Raw genomic sequence first — 16,834 nt, forward strand, 5'->3', positions numbered from 1 at the left:
TATAGGAGGGGAGGTTAGGGTTAGGCTTTGGGAGGGGAGGTTAGGCTATGGGAGCGGAGTTAAGGGTTAGGCTGTGGGAGGGGACGGTTAGGGTTAGGCACTATGGGGGAGGTTAGGGTTAGGTTGTGGGAGGGAAGGTTAGGGTTAGGCTATGGGAGGGGAGGTTAGGGTTAGGCTATGGGAGGGGAGGTTAGGGTTAGCTTATGGGAGGGAAGGTTAGGGTGTTAGGCTATGGGAGGGGAGGTTAGGGTTAGTCTATGGGAGGGGAGGTTATGGTTAGGCTGTCGGAGGGGAGGTTAGGGTTAATCTGTGGGAGGGATGGTTAGGGTTAGGCACTATGGGGGAGGTTAGGGTTAGGCTGTGGCAGAGGTTGGATATGGTTAGCCTGCGAGAGGGGTTGGTTAGGCTTAGGATGTGGGGATGGGGATGTTATTGTTAGCCTATGGTAAGGGGTAGTTGGGGGTTAGGCTTTGGGAGGGGTTGATTATTGGTTGGGCTGAAATACAGCTATCCTTTGTGATTTTGACTGCTGGGTTGCCGCTGTCGGTATTCTGACGGTTGAAAAACTGACTTTTGGGATTTCAATACCATACCAGGGTATGGTATTGAAATCCCAAAAGTCAGTTTTTCAACCATTATTCAACTCCATTATTGCTTCCAAGCGAATGTCTCTACCACAAGAGCACAATCCCACTAAAGAATGTTACCCTGCGGTAGGTCAAAGCACACAAGCGCACAGAGGAAACTCACTAACCCCAGAAGCCCATAAAAGCTTCCTGCATATAACAACCCAATCACAACTTAACCTCCAGCCCCATTATGAGTCAACCAGTGGTGTCCAAGTGACGCTCTTGATGCCATTCTAAAAGTGCAGATAATTATGTAATGATCCTGAGAAACACAGAATCCATAGGGGCTCTTATAACCAAATGAAAGAATTCCCCAGTCTGCAACATCCAGAAAAACATAGTTTGGTCATTCCCCAAGATCATTCGCATCTCTTCAGTTGGACGGCCATTTTGTGAGACAATTACATTTTTAGCAAAATGCAAAAATATCCACTGAAGTGGCAACACCAAGGCCTCATGCCTCACTCGTGTCTCTAGTTCTTACTGAACGAATAGAATGATCATGAATTTGGACCACAAAATGGCTGCCTCCTCTATTGTAGGGGGGCAGGCCCACTTAAAGAATACAGTGCTCTCGATTTAGAAAATCCAGCTGTAATTTGTAATGGCGGAATTATAATGAGGAATTACTGCTTAGGTTTTAAGTGTAAACTGCCACGTTCTAGAACAATCTACTGGAGTCCTTCATTAGCCCCTATACAAATGATGCTACACTACCACGAGGCCCAACACTTCCCGACTCTCTGAGGTAACCTGCGGAGCAAAGAAACGGCCATATATCCAGGAGAGAAAAGTGAATGTCTCATTGTTTTACCTCAGAAAAAAAAACCACAGCCTCAGAGACCATCACTAATCAAATACTAAAACTGGAGTTTCAAACATGGACGCATACGCAGGTTGTGGTGGTGTTCTGGAGATGTCACTTCCTATCCACTTGTCCGCTGACAATCTTATTTCCTTCAAGCTGGTGACAGTAAAGCAAACACGTAATCTCCATGCCAAATCCGCTCACATGTCTAAGTAAATACAAATGGCACATTTTACTGTCCTACTGCAAAGGAAACGGCCAGGAGCTACCAGCGGTGCTTCGAAGACATCCCGACTTAGCAACTGCTAGTACTAATCCGCTCTGATATCATCGAGTCCTACAGACATGGAGCCACAGGAAAACTGCACACAACACACACACTGCCAAATAAGTATAGGCATTCCTGTCATGATACAATCTCTTCACAAAGTAATAATAACATAATAATAATAATAATAATAATAATAATAATAATAATAATAATAATAAGTGCTTAAAGCATCTGCGTTTATAGGCGATATTTATTTCAAACAGGTTTTATGGTCTGAGTTGGAGTTGAATAAAAATATATTACAGAATCAGGCCCATTCATTTTGACAGCTAAATTACTTTTATTTATGGGATCAGGAAATTTGGCGTCTGGTTTGGATTAAAAAAAAGACCACTGACCGGGCAGGTTAAGCCCACCTCAATATTAAGTGTCAGAAATTACCTCACACATTTCTTATTAAACCAGCTGCATTGTGTGTGTGTATATATATATATATATATATATACACATATACATACATACATACATACACACACACATACATACATATAAATATATTATACTGACAGAGGTCACAAAAGTATACTTACCTCCCACATGCAACCCCCCCAAACTTTCCTTCCCGCAGCCTAATTCTAACCCCCTAGTGACTAACCCTAACATGCCCCACCCCTAATGCCTACTTACGTTTAGGATACTAACAGTCGGAAATCATGCACCAAATTGTGTTATGGAAGCTCATTTTATCAACAGCCCCGTTGCAGACATTCATATTACATTGCTGGGAGTGTAGCAACAGCTAAAGGCACAGCATTGCTTGGAAGAGTCAGTAGGTGGCGCTGTGTTCTAAATTATTATTGTGCAGCCTCTCTGTATTGTTATAGCATACTAAAATACCGTTTTACAGTTTAATCCTCCATGTCATGTTATGAAGTTCACCTGTACGCATTATGTTTTGCAAGTGTCTCCTCCTACGTACTTTTCCATGTGCAAATGCATCGGACGCTTCTTTGTGCGTAATCTAGGTGTGCAAATACCCGAAACGTGAACGTGCTGCTATAGAACACTTTTTTTTTTTTTTTTACATAGCCCTTAACAAAATGGACTGTTGAAATTACAATCTTGTGGCAATTGCAAAGATCACGATTGCAGGCTGGCTGGTAGCATTTGTTAATTAGGTTCCAAATTAGTGGCAAAAAGGTTAAAGAAAATAAACAGTGAAATCTAACTGAAGGAGAACTATCGCCATTCGGCAGAAGCCCCGGGGGTCACAAAAATGCTGGCTCTGTATAATGTCCACATTGTTGGCATCTATAGTAAACCAGCAACGGGATCATCATTTCCTACCCAATTAGCCAATTTGTAGCTTTAGAGGACCTTAATTATAATCACGACCTGTATTTATCCAACTATATGAGCGGGTTTGGTAAATAGGATGTTCGCTTGCTCCCTGAATCTGGAAAACATCTCCCAAAAGTATATTGATGATTTGGAGCAGAGCGATAGGTTAAAGCACAACGAGCAATTACACAGCTCAAAACAGGGCAGATTTTACTGGGAATACGCCAGAAATTTCCGATGAGAGCCTTCTATTGTCTCTACCTTTCATTTCCAGAACTGAAATGATCCAGATATCCGTTAATTGTTCCGTATCGTCTGCTCCATGCGTGACGGCGATAATCCAGCTGGATGAACCAGTCACATGTTTAATATAAAGTCTGGTTTAGGATAGAAAAATTAATTTTCCCCGTATCGCGGTCGACCAATCACAAACCGTATTTCCCATAGTATTCTTAGATTTATGTATACTGTATCTGATCAAAACATCTGCTGATCTTTTTGGAAAATTTCCCCTGAGGCTTTAAATGCCCGGCTATATAATATTTCTAATGCCGTGTTCTCACTGCGAGTGAGAAAGACACGGATTTTATTCAGCATTAAAATGCCGGGGACTGGCGCGCTGGACCCCCGTTCTCACTGCAAGGCAAATTCCCGGGTGAAGAAGTTCTACCCGGGAATTTGCCTTTAAACACAGGTTTTTCGGCAGTGTGAACAGATCAACCCGTGTATGCATATCCGGATCTCAGACACGGATAAAAAGCAGGGTTTTACCAGTGTATGAAATCCGGATATGCAACCCGTTCACACTGCCAAAAATCCAGTGTTAAAAGGAAAATTCCCGGGTCTACATGCTAGACCCGGGAATTTGGCTGCAGTGAGAACGGGGTTATAAGTCTCGTCATACATAACGCATGAGCTCCGGTAGTGATGGTCGTCTTTTTTTTGTTAAAATGCATCTTATTTGCAAAATGGAGCAAATGGGATGCACAAGCAGCTTCAGGTGATTAAAATTATGCCCATCTTCAGTATAATATGATATATTTGGTGTCATCCACCTTTTGAATACAGGGGACCTTGTTCTGTATTTATTATTATTGCCCCCTTAAACCCAATGGACGAAACCATGTTTTTTTTAAACATAGCAAAAATGTACCCCCCCATATCCAGATATTTCCTGCTTCCTCCCCACTCTCCTTTGCCCATAATTTTATACTGTGTATGTAATGTTATAATGTGCTTTTTTAATGTTGTTTTATATCTTTGTATAAAAATATGAGGAATATATCCAAAAAAATTCTGAAAAACAAAAAGTTAAGCAAAAGTAACAAAAATAAAATCTATAAAACGCAAGAAAGTAAGATAAAGCCACAGGACAACAGGATGGACCAATTCAGTTATTTCGTGCCATGAAGTATTCTAGACAAACAGTTGAATTGATCATGATATATGGTCTAGAACGGATCTAGAGAATGGGATGAGGACATTGATGGATGTAGCATGTACACAGGAGGCATGATGGGTCATGGGACACGATGGGTCAACGCACGAGGAACGGACAACACATCATACCTTCGCTGGGTCCTTTGCCTTTCCTCTCTGGTAATTCTAAACCCGTTCCCCCTGACGGGTACAGGGTGACGTCCATTGGCAAAGGCCAACTGGTGGCTCTGTCCTCTGTGATCTCATACATCTGCCCGTCCGTCGGCTGCAGGTGCCAGTTTAGGCCGAACAGGTGCATGGCTGTGGTGAGCAATGAGAAGAGTCATGTTTTGCAGCTGGGTACCAGATACCCTAATACACCTAAAAGGTCTCTCATGACTCTCAGCCAATAGTGCAACTTCTAACTAGACATCAAAAATACAATTTACTCTGCACATAGTACTCTGATTATTATTTCATGGACATCTAAATGCTGAAAGGTCATTAGTGATCACAAACCTCCATATATATCATAGAAACATAGAATTTGACGGCAGATAAGAACCATTTGGCCCATCTAGTCTGCCCCTTTTTTACCCTTCAGGTAAACTCAACCCTTTTTAATCCTTATTTCTTTGTAAGGATATATGCCTATCCCAAGCATGTTTAAATTGTTCTACTGTCTTAGCCTCTACCACCTCTGATGGGAGGCTATTGTAATGACCCAAATCTCACAGAAATATGCAAAGCAACCACTCAGCCTAGTGCGATATATAGTAACTATAGCAACCACTCTGATTGGACTAGTGCAAGTTCTAGTAACTATAGCAACCACTCTGATCAGTCTAGTGCAAGTTCTAGTAACGATAGCAACCACTCTGATCAGCATGTGTAAGTTCTAGTAACGATACCAACCACTCTGATCAGCCTAGTGCGATATATAGTAACTATAGCAACCACTCTGATCAGCCTAGTGCGATATATAGTAACTATAGCAACCACTCTGATCAGCATGTGTAAGTTCTAGTAACGATAGCAACCACTCTAATCAGCATGTGCAAGTTCTAGTAATGATAGCAACCACTCTGATCAGCCTAGTGCGATATATAGTAACTATAGCAACCACTCTGATCAACCTAGTGCAAGTTCTAGTAACGATAGCAACCACTCTGATCAGCCATGGGTTAGGTCTAAATTGTAGTGGGCTAATGGACCTCCTGACGTCACAGCGGAGGAGAGGGGGTGGAGAGAGGAGGAGCAAGGTCGTAAGAAGGGTCCCAAACGGACCCTGGCGGGCTCGCTTTGGGCACGGTGGCTCGCTCCGCTTCGCTCACCACCTGGTTACTAAAGGCAACCAGTGGAGGCATGGGGGTAGTGAAGGAGCAAGACCCCCGGCCTTGCTCCTACCCCTGGGCGTGGAAGGCCCTTTAGCCCACTACAATTTAGCATCTACCATCAGCCTAGTGCAATACATAGTAACTATAGCAACCACTCTGATCAGCCTAGTGTAAGTTCTAGTAACGACAGCTACCACTCTGATCAGCCTAGTGCGATATATAGTAACTATAGCAACCACTCTGATCAGCTTAGTGCGATATATAGTAACCACTCTGATCAGCCTAGTGCAAGTTCTAGTAACTATAGCAACCACTCTGATCAGCCTAGTGCGATATATAGTAACTATAGCAAATACTCTGGTCAGTCTAGTGTGCTCTACAGTATCCATAGCAACCACTAATATCATCCTGGTGCAAGTTCTAGTAATGATAGCAACCACTCTGATCAGCCTAGTGTGATCCGGCATCCATTATTCAATGCAGCGGCCAAATCCCGATGTCTGATTTGACCGCTGATTGACGCTCGCCCGGCCGGTGAGCACAGCGGTGGGAGGTGGCACGATTGGCCCGGGAGGCAGCAGCGGATGCCGGGTCGGGGCGAGCTGCTCTCACCTGGTGTGGCGGTTGAGTACAGGAGGCAGCGGAGGGTACAGATATGCGGCGGACAGGTGGACGGCACCTTGTTAGCTGCTGCTCCCCTGGCGCTATCCTCCCTGCCTCTTTCCGTCATCCTTTCATGTCGTATTGAGATTGCCGGAAACATGGCCAAAACCTTTCAGATTCTTTCGAACCTTTCCTTCAAAAGCAGGTGGGTTAGCGGCTATTCCGTCAATCCACCTAGTTTTCGGCAGGTCGGAACATTTCGACCTGCTGGACAAAAAAAACAGCTACTGTAGCATTGAATAGATCGAAAGCCCTTCCGATCAATTCATGTAGAAAACTGCAGTCTTTTCGGCAAGACGGCAGTTTCGACATCAATTGAATATACCCCTTAGTGTCCAAAAATGGTGGACTGGTTAACATCAAAATAAAAAAAATTGCAATTGTACCATTAGTACATTAGATAATATAAAACATTTCCTCAAAAAAAAAAAGGAGAAAAAAAAAAAAAAAAGGGAAAATATATAATGCTGACTTAATGCCTATTTATGCATGGGGCCAATTATCTAAATGCATTCATAACACTACATAAAAACACCTTAATCGTGCTGTGGTATAACAGAAAGCGCTGACCTTGTAAGTACTGCAAGTGATAATGCATAAGAACGCCATTAAACATTTTCAACATAAAAAGTAAAAAGGAAACTAATAACAAATATATATATTAGCAAAAACTCGGTTACTGGGAAACAGCACAAATCCGCTGAACGGCGATAATACCAACCCAGGGTTCCGGATCAAGATATCTCTATTGACAAATATATCTTCTTTATACACCACACACATATTCTACAGTGCCCTCTGGTAATAGAACCCAAGACCTCAGGCAATGCCAGCCATTGTACCACCCGCGTCACAGCCGCATTAGCATGGAAACGCTCATGAAACGCTGGGTGTTCCCATGGGCACAGCCCGTTGCCACCGCCCAACGCCATACTTGACTACTTTTCTATCCTCCTGTCTGGGAGACCAGATTGCGCCTGTCAGGCTGACATCACCTTTGGCAGGCAAACTCAGCCATTCGCTGGGCCGTGGATCGGGGGAGGGTCTAAAATGATGCTAAATAACGTGATTCGCTGCATTTTAGCCCCACCCCCAAACCACGGACCCGTGAATACCATTGTTTGGCACAGCGGGGAAGGGGGCTGCAGGGCAATGCGGGAGAATTCCGGGGGGGAATTCGCACTGCTCGGTGGGAACAGGACAGCGAACAAGCAGTCTGCACATACTAAACATCTCTCCCCTTTGTGAACGCACGGGGGAGCAATGGAATCAGAACAAAGCCCACTGTGATGCGATTATACAAAGGCTAAATACTTCAAACCTCTGAGGTGAAGTATATGTATCTTTAGTTTGATAAAAAAACGGCTGACGCAATGCGAGGCCGTTGTGAGACATTTTCTTACTGGTGTTAGTTAGAATGTCATTACGGTGCTAGGGCCTGTGGTAATACTTGGCAGGACTCAGTTACTCTAGTCAAGCGTCCAGGGTCAATCCTCATGATCACAAAAGGTGTAGTTTAAGTGTCAAAAGTCAGTGTCAGGTATCTGTTACAAGGGTCAAGTGTCAGTTTCTTACGCAAGTATTGGCATGGTGGAAGTGGGGCCTATCCCGACCCCAGACAAAAGGAATGCGTGTTAAGTCATCAGTAGAACAGAAACATATACGTGTTACATCTCCTAACCCCAGCGCATGCCAAGAGGAGGAATGTTCCAAACATCCTATCCAACACCATCCCCAGAGATCGGCCAGAAGTAATAAACCCGGCTGACCTGCACCGTGTCAGGCTGCCTCCGCTCGCGCAGGCATGAAATATACCACAGCGGGTATGAAACATGCCAGTATTAGAATAAATTAAACAGAGATGTAATCTCTATTAATATTTTACTATGGATTGGTATTGATCCGGGGGGAAACATTAAAGTCACTGACCTCTGTGAATCAGGTGGAAGGAATGCAATTATAATCTGACAAAGGTAAACTGATGACAAGGAAGGTGAGATAATGACAGTATATTGATAGGCACAGCGTTTTTACATTGAAGGGCGAGAAATGCACCCTACCAATGCAAAAATCAAGGTCCCACTATTGCGCCTTTAAGAAATGTTTAATTAGGTTTTCTGGCAACTTAAAGGGAAAGCTGTCGCCATCATTAGAACTTAGAATTTTTTGTACTTTTTTTTATTGCAAAATCTGCTATAAATGTACACTGCAATTTTTTTTATTTTCTCTTTATTTACGTAGTTATTGTCAGATAAACCTTCTGGAGCAACGCAGTAGGGATATGTGAAGGTTAGGAAAACGGAATACGCCAAATAGTTAACGAAAGGAATGACGTACCGAAACTCCAACATTTTACTTTTTTATTTTTTGATTTTACATATTGAAACAAACGACATATTGGAATGGGATATGGTCATTAGGTTGACACCGTTGGGTCGACATACTGGAAGGTCGACAGGTGTCTATGTCGACATGGGACAAGGTCGACAGGTGTATATGTCGACAGTAAAAATGTCTACATGTGGTTTTTACATTGTTTTTAGAGCCGACAGGCGGTATTTCATACCCTACCATCCACTAGGGCGCGGTGGGAGAATAAAACAGTGCGCCGAGTGCAGCGAGGCCCCGCGCCCAACGCATGGCAAGCGCAGTGTACTTAAAACTGTGTCCATGTCGACTGTGTCAACATTCGGATTTAAAAAAAAAAACAGTGAAAAACCTCATGTAGACCTTTTGACTGTTGACCTAACCCACGTCGACCTGATGCATGTGTCAACCTAGTCACCTGACGACCTTGTCCCTTGTCGAGCTAGACACCTGTTGACCTTGAGCCATGTCGACCTGTCGACCTTCCAGTATGTCGACTCAACATTTGGTCCACCCAATGATCCCATTCCATTGAATTGATGGGTCTGATTCAGACCAGTTAGCTGGGCTACGTACACTCGCAGCCTAGCAAACAGGTCAGTACCTCCCGCCGACTGACCCCTCCCATCGCCCGTGCCGCTGAACCGACCCTTATGTTTTAAACTGTAGATTTTTCTTTACAATACCTAGGAGAGAAAGTGACGCATCCTCCTTTGTTGGTTTATGCAGAGAAGTCGGCTTTGGAAAAAGGTCAGATTTCATTTCTAGTCTCAAACTAGTAATAAATGGTGGATTGTTTTTAATTTAACATTTATTAGTCAGCAGATAACAGTGAAATAGAACACACACTATGGGGGTTATTCTTGTTGGTTCGCTTGGATGCAAATTCACATTCTTGCGAGTCAATCAGAACACGCCTAGCGAATGGCGGTACGTCCCTTCTCGAAAACAGCACTGTACTCAGATGCTGCTTTCAGACCGCAAAACTGGCTTTGACCAGGTATTTTAAAACGTTTCTAAAAACGGGTCTGCCAGGTAAACCCCCTTTCACACCGCATGTCTTTAAACGGTATTTAAGTGCAGTTTTTGTCCTTAACTGTATTTCAATGCAGTTTTTGTCCCTTCACAACACTGAACCCGTTTTAACCCATAGAAAACAGTGGATGAAAAAAAAAAAAAGGGTCTGAAATGGGTAGGACCCTGCTTTATTACCGTTTAGAAATACCAGTTCAATAGAACCGGTAAATTCACTCTGCACCTTTCAGACTGCACAAATTACCGTTTTGAAATGGTAAAAAAAACGGCAAAATAACGGGTAAAAAGTGCGGTCTGAAAGGGGCAAGAGTGGGTTAGATACAGCAGACAGTGGATGCAAGCAGGCCACATTTTTGGGATCTCCTGGTTAATAAAACGCAAGTCAACAAATTTTCTTTGCACTTGTGATTAAGAAGGGCTATCCGGATAAACCTGCCCATCGGCGGTAGCTAAGGCGTTAATGGGCGAGCCAAAGTCGAATGTAATGAGAAGGACGGTGAGATGAGGCATAATTCACAAATACCTTTTCTCTCTTACAGAAAGTAATTTGTAACGCAATCTCATTTACTGCGAGGCCATTCCAAGGCGCTCGCTTTGTGTTAAACAGATAAATACATCAGGCTGAATAATACGCTCTGTGACGGAGGATCAGTCTGCCAAATGAACGGTGCACGTTCCCAAGAACAAACACCGGGGCAACGCGTAATTGAACGTCAAGGATCAAGTAGCGGCAGAGACAGACAGCGCGAACGCCGACGTCTGAGGGCAGTTAATTACAATATGGATATCAATGAGCAACATTTGCTCCAAAACACGAGAGATTGTATGTAGGGAGTAATTCACCAGGACGGAAGATCGGAAATGATGCAGGTGCCAGATGGAGATCATCGCTACGAGCCCGGGCGCAGTGCGCTCTCTGGCAGAGAACATCGCTACGAGCCCGGGCGCAGTGCGCTCTCTGGCAGAGAAACATCTCATTCGCGTTTCTCTCAAAGACAAAAAATGGATGGTAGGACATGAAATACTGCCAGTCGGCACATGTCAGCTCAAGAAAAGTGTAAAACCCCATGTCGACCTTTTGACTGTTGACTGACTTTTCCCTGGTCGACCTAATGCTTTTGTAGACCTAATGACCCTGTTGACCTTGAGTCATGTCGGCCTAGTAGTGTAGACCTAATGCTTGTCGACCTAGTGACCGTATCCCGTTGTGTCTACCATGTGGAGCCAGAGCCCCCTGACCTACACTAACCAGCCTCAATCGGGGTAACACATTTTGCTGCCAAGAGGTGGGACTTCTCCTATAGAGATTGCATTTGCTCAAAGTTTTCAGAAATAGGTTTTTATTTTTATTTAAATCTAATTGAGAAATGTTTTCCAGTAATGCCCCTCCCTAAATGAAATAACAGGATACAATTTATCTTAAGGAGCTTGGTTTCTTCAAATGTCCCTTAAATTGTTACTTTCCGATCAACGCAACGTCGCAACAAAAGTGTTATATGAATATCTTCATATGCCGGGACAGCGACCGCCGTAATAGGCCCTTCCTGACAAATCATAAACAGTAACAGAATAGCTATCATATTACTGCCGGAATGCCTAGGTCACCTGAGCAGCTATTGGCATGGTGCTGAGAAGTGGCGGATCCAGGGGTGGACCTGTAGCAAAGTGTAATATTCAAATAAGGGAGTCGCACCAACTGCCACTCATTCCCAGCTGGGACTCGCTGGCAGTTGGTGTGGCTCCCTTATGTTAATCTTGGACAATACTGCAGCCCCTCCTCTGCAACTGCCACCGGTGGGGTGTGATCCGAAGGATCCCTCTCCACGTAAAAGAAAAAAAAAGCTTTGTGGACTGCGGCTGAGATGGGAAATGGGGGATTATAGGAATCCTCTAAAACTGAAGTTTTAGATTTAGGCCCTCAGTACCTACTGGATAGCAGGCGGATTTCATTAATACAGCTTTGTATATTATTTCTACAAAGCCATCAAAGCCGTCCTGCCCACGTCGGTCTGCCCGCATACCCAGCGTTTTCATTGGGGAAAAAAAGCCCATGGTCCACGGACCGATAACCGCATTTTTGAGTGGCTACGAAGGATCAGCGATGAATGCTCTGTTGGACATGCTGTAACAGCCCAGTATGTCCGATTGATCCGAACTTTGTTTAGCCGCCCAACATTTCCCCTGTTCCAAATATTACTACAGAGCTTCAGGACCAGATAATAAGTTAAATGAAGTAGGCAGGCGATTTGCTGTCTACCGGGATACTGTATGCAGCTCTGTATAATGCAGCATATTTGGGTATTTATGTAGAACGCAGCAGCCGGATCTATTGCAGAGCTGGCTGGCAGACCTCCCTGGGAAGGAGATGAACTCACTGATGTCTCCTGTTACTCACAGGGTGATAATGCTGTCTGGGAAAGGTCACCAGGGGAGGATTCAGAGTGACAGAGACAGATGGACAAAGCCTTGGATCACTGACACAGAGAGTGCATTAGGGGGGGGGGGGGGCTCCCAGTATGTATCGTAGGTTGGGTGACAAATCATTTACATCGGGACTTGGCAACCAGTGAGCCCCCACTGAAACTGGGATTTTGTATTAAACATGCGGGACAATGCAGTGACATGGGAAACATCACATAACTTCTACATTCTCCATTTACTGCTATTGAGATGGTTTAAAAACGATCCAGCTTTGGTAACGCTGCTCCAGTACTGAGAATAGGAATTCTACTAACCCTAAGTCTTCCCCTCTGGCCTGTGCGGAATGTCCCGATAACGATATATCGCAAACATCGTGTGTACACTCACTATTATTTGTGATGAAAATGAAATGTAACTTATTTTCAAGCAGGGCGTGAGCCTCTATTATTCTCTATGAGGTTTTCTGCCCACTGGTGTTTTATTTGCATTTCAAAAAGTTCAAACACTTAAATCTCATTTGAAAAGAAAACATATCTGTCATAGTCAGTCAGAGGTCACTTTAATGGCTTTGATGGGTCTAACACATGTTACCCACTAAACGGCACAGGCAGCATTCAGAAAACATGGCAGTGCAATGTACAGGACAGATACAGTACCAGTGGGTCTGAAGCAAGCTTGCCTACTTTTTCAAGGAGATTATTGTTGGCATTATTTTTTCCCCAAAAAGGTAACCGCTGCATAAGGTGGGATAGGTGAAATGAGGGAGATTTCTAAACTCTGCAGGGAGAGAGGGAGATTGCTCCTATTTAAGGGAGTCTCCTGCAGAATGCAGGAGGGGAGGTAATTATGATGTAACAGTATAATGTGGGCTAGGTGGCATGAGGGAGATTGCTAGACTAATGAGGGAGATTGCTGCTATGTCAGGGAGTCTCCTGCAGAATGCAGGAGGGGAGGTAACTATGATGTAACAGTGTAATGTGGGCTAGGTGACATGAGGGAGATTGCTAGACTAATGAGGGAGAGAGGGAGATTGCTGCTATTTCAGGGAGTCTCCTGCAGAATGCAGGAGGGGAGGTAACTATGATGTAACAGTGTAATGTGGGCTAGGTGACAAGAGGGAGATTGCTAGACTAATGAGGGAGATTGCTGCTATTTCAGGGAGTCTCCTGCAGAATGCAGGAGGGGAGGTAACTATGATGTAACAGTGTAATGTGGGCTAGGTGACATGAGGGAGATTGCTAGACTAATGAGGGAGAGAGGGAGATTGCTGCCATGTCAGGGAGTCTCCTGCAGAATGCAGGGGAGAAGGTAACTATGATGTAACAGTGTAATCTGGGCTAGGTGACATGGGGGAGATTGCTAGACTAATGAGGGTGAGAGGGAGATTGCTGCTATTTCAGGGAGTCTCCTGCAGAATGCAGGAGGGGAGGTAACTATGATGTAACAGTGTAATGTGGGCTAGGTGACATGAGGGAGATTGCTAGACTAATGAGGAAGAGAGGGAGATTGCTGCTATTTCAGGGAGTCTCCTGCAGAATGCAGGAGGGGAGGTAACTATGATGTAACAGTGTAATGTGGGCTAGGTGACATGAGGGAGATTGCTAGACTAATGAGGGAGAGAGGGAGATTGATGCCATCTCAGGGAGTCTCCTGCAGAATGCAGGGGAGGAGGTAACTATGATGTAAAAGTGTAATCTGGGCTAGGTGACATGGGGGAGATTGCTAGACTAATGAGGGAGAGAGGGAGATTGCTGCTATTTCAGGGAGTCTCCTGCAGAATGCAGGAGGGTAGGCAACTATGAACTCTGAAGCCTAAGGGCAGTATTCAATGAGAAAAATTCGCTGTGATTTCTGGAGAGTTTGTGCTTTTCACGCGGTGGAGAGAGGTTTTTTTTCTCCAAAGGCGAGCCACCCTATTCAATGTGAAATATTCTCCGTCTTTCTAAGTGATTCTCGCCGTCTCTCTCCGTGTAGAAATTCTCCATCTTTTGATGGAGAGCAGGAATGTGAACTTTTAAACTAAAAGGGTGTTTTTTTTAATTTTGGTGTCAAAAAATCAGGTTTTTTTTTCTGTGAAGGGCCATGTTACTTTTATTCATGTGCCTATAGCACATGAATATATATTTAATTTTTAAAAAAATATTTTTTTACATTTTTTTTTTTTTTTTTTTTTTACACAGTGCAGCCAGCAGGGGGCCGGAGCGCTCGAGCCGCTCATTAGATATTCATATATTCACTGCACCCGATGCACGTTCGGGTACAGTGAATACTGGGTCCCCCGCTGGCTATAGGGGGGGCAGCCTGTGCTGCCTGGGTCCAGGGGAGCCCTGCTCCCCACCCCATATCCCCTGCAGCAGCCAAGAGAGACTTTAATCTCTCTTGGCTGCTACGTCCCCCGGCTCCCTGACAGCTCCCTGCCGCGGACGCTCGTCCGCTGCAGGGGTTAAGACTCGCCGCGAGTGGCGGCGAGTCTTTAACACGTTGAATAGGGGGAGCAGGAGGCTCCGGAACGCGGAGAATCTCCGCAAAAACAGGGAGAGTGCATGGAGAGCGAAATAAAACGCTCTCCATGCACGGAGAACTTTAACATTGAATACTGCCCTAAGTGATAAGTAACATAAGGGACAAAAGTATCTTTGCAGAACCTCAGAGATGAAATATAACCCTACAGGGATCCAGGTAACAAACTGGTTAGATAGAATAAAAAACAACATATTATTGCATACCTCCCAACATGACTGATTCCAGGAGGGACAAAAATGCTCTTCTCCTGGGCTTCCTTGTCAGTGGCAGTTGCAGAGGAGGGACTGCACCACTGTCCAAAATTCAAATAGGGGAGTCACACCCGCCAGTGGCATGGAAGTCCAGGAACAGAGCCTCTTGTCTGCCCTGGAATGGGTCATGTTGGGATGTATATAAATGGGGTTGGGTAACCCAGGTTCAGCAGTTCCCAGGAGCCTGGGTTGGCGCTTCAGATTTTGTTGAACACCGTCAGTGGTGTTGCGATGAGAATAAAATGCAAAATTGAAGGAAAAAGGCGGTGCGCTACACCTTACGCAGAAGCTCCGGCGAGCCTATTGTCATGCCCCGTAAAAATTACCGACTCTTGGTGTAGGAGAACACATATATATCCAATAAAACAGATTTCTGGTTTACACAATTTAGGGGCTGATTCAACCTAGAACCATGTTGACCTAATGGTGTCGACCAACTTGCTGTAGACCAAATGACCGTATCCCAGGATGACATAGAAACACAATTTACTTACTTTAATATTTTTTCCTGAATTTCTCAATAAGACACTATTTGCCTAGGGGTGGTGAACTAAACTCTGATCCTCTAGGGTGCCGTGATTCCACAAAGATTGGCAACCACTGATTTAAGAAGCTCCATAATCTATCACTCAAGACTCACATCGCTACAGAACCGCGCAATAATTATTTCCGTTATAAGCCGCAGTCATAATACACGGTATAGAATACGCAATAAATCTTCTATAAATATGTCTGCCATTTCTTAAAGCCAAAAGTCCTCTTATGCCATGAGAAAAGTGTAGACACCGTCCATACGCACCGCCGGCTAACCCAAGTCATCTTCCTTCAAAGGAAAAGATTTATCAGCAATTATGGGCAAAGCGAAAGCCAGCAGAATCAAAAACAAGAGCTTAAGGACGCTAAAGATGACAAAGCATCTGCAACGACAGTTATTTACAAGGTCAGGAAAATGGCCGCCTCATGGGACCGATGATGAACTAAAGGCGTTTAGCAAGGAGAAGAAGATGATGTTGATGGATGGGTTGGAGGGAGATCAGACAAAGAGCGCTCGGCTAGGCATAAGAGCCCCCCGTAATTCTGCAGAGTCAGCGGGAAAAATCAGGAACACGCACTACTGGCCTAACGTTACCTTCTTGGTTTTCCCATGCTGAAGAGGTTAATAAATAACCAGACAAATCAATTACCGAGTGTGAAATTAAAGGACTGATTGAAAGAGCCTGGAGAAGGCAACATCTGTTATAGATTGCGCCCCGCCAGCTCAATAAGCCAGGTTGGCAGCGATTGTTGCTGTGTTTTCTTGAAGTTACAGCCTCAGTTAAAAAAAAAAGTGACACACGTTCTATTATTTCCATAGGTACTTGGACAGGCAGGAACCTCACAGAGTTGCGTGGAGTATTACATGGTCTGTTGAGGGGTCTATTTTCCATAATGAGAACCGGACTTTGCCTTGTTACATCTTTACCGTGAAATTTACTTGTGGTTTGCATTCGAGGACATTCTGGTTTAATATCGGAGCTTGCTTTTCCGCACAGCTAAAGAAATGCATTTAGGGGAAAACATCCAAGCAATCAGCCTGGATTGGCCTACAGGGCCAGGGGATAGTCCCAGAGGGCCCTCAATCCCTCCTTTAGGGGTCAGGTTCCAGAATGTGCACTTGATTTACGCATGGTTACTCTCTTAGAGGACCAGTGACCTGGTGGAGAAGAGCCATGGTTGAACATGGGTGTTTGATTGGTCGGAGGATGAACCCCCTCCTCTTGTGACTGTGG

At 44.4% G+C, this 16,834-nt stretch overlaps 1 protein-coding gene across 19 annotated transcripts in view; it reads right to left on the bottom strand.

Moving 5' to 3' along the window:
* Positions 1–16,834, bottom strand: part of TENM4 (teneurin transmembrane protein 4) — a 929,900-nt gene that overhangs the window by 126,535 nt on the left and 786,531 nt on the right. For all 19 annotated transcript variants that reach the window (XM_083170223.1, XM_083170225.1, XM_083170235.1 and 16 more), the window contains one exon: positions 4,619–4,789. In XM_083170223.1, coding sequence (XP_083026349.1) covers positions 4,619–4,789 — 171 coding nt within the window. The remainder of the gene's footprint in view (positions 1–4,618; positions 4,790–16,834) is intronic.

This window comes from Crinia signifera, chromosome 2, assembly GCF_055691185.1.
Source record: "Crinia signifera chromosome 2, ASM5569118v1, whole genome shotgun sequence".
Lineage (NCBI taxonomy): Eukaryota > Metazoa > Chordata > Amphibia > Anura > Myobatrachidae > Crinia > Crinia signifera.